This window comes from Carlito syrichta, unplaced genomic scaffold (assembly GCF_000164805.1).
Source record: "Carlito syrichta isolate Samal-C Ts95f unplaced genomic scaffold, Tarsius_syrichta-2.0.1 Scaffold174586, whole genome shotgun sequence".
Taxonomy (NCBI): Eukaryota; Metazoa; Chordata; class Mammalia; order Primates; family Tarsiidae; genus Carlito; species Carlito syrichta.
In genome coordinates, this window is record NW_007118682.1 from 1 (window position 1) to 341 (window position 341).

Consider the following 341-nt stretch of genomic DNA (forward strand, 5'->3'; position numbering starts at 1 on the left):
GTGGAGTACTCGTCGGGGTCGAAGCGCTCGCGGCAGTAGGAGGCGCTGTCGCGCACCAGGCGCTCGACGCGCGGGTCCCCGGCCAGCAGGCCCTGCGGCAGCGCGAAGCGCGGCGTGTCGGTGAGCAGCAGGAAGTGCAGCGGCGCCGGGCCCTCGCGGCGCAGCGCCAGCCCCAGCACCACCGTCTTGGAGATGATGCTGACCAGCTTGTAGCAGTGGCCCTCGCGCACCGGGTGCAGGTCGTAGGGGTTGCGCGGCGGCCGGCTGGGCACCCGCACGTTGACCGGCAGCCGCACGCGCTCGATGATGGCGCGCACCGTGTGCTCGCCCTCCTGCATCTG

The 341-nt window shown here is 73.3% G+C and overlaps 1 protein-coding gene across 1 annotated transcript; it reads right to left on the reverse strand.

Annotated features, from left to right (window-relative positions):
- Positions 1-5: 5 nt before the first annotated feature.
- On the reverse strand, positions 6-338 carry LOC110594960 (GRB2-associated and regulator of MAPK protein 2-like; the record flags this gene model as incomplete). Its single annotated transcript, XM_021709333.1, has 1 exon — positions 6-338. A coding segment is annotated over one exon (333 nt), but the record flags the coding sequence as incomplete, so codon positions are not given.
- Positions 339-341: the final 3 nt, after the last annotated feature.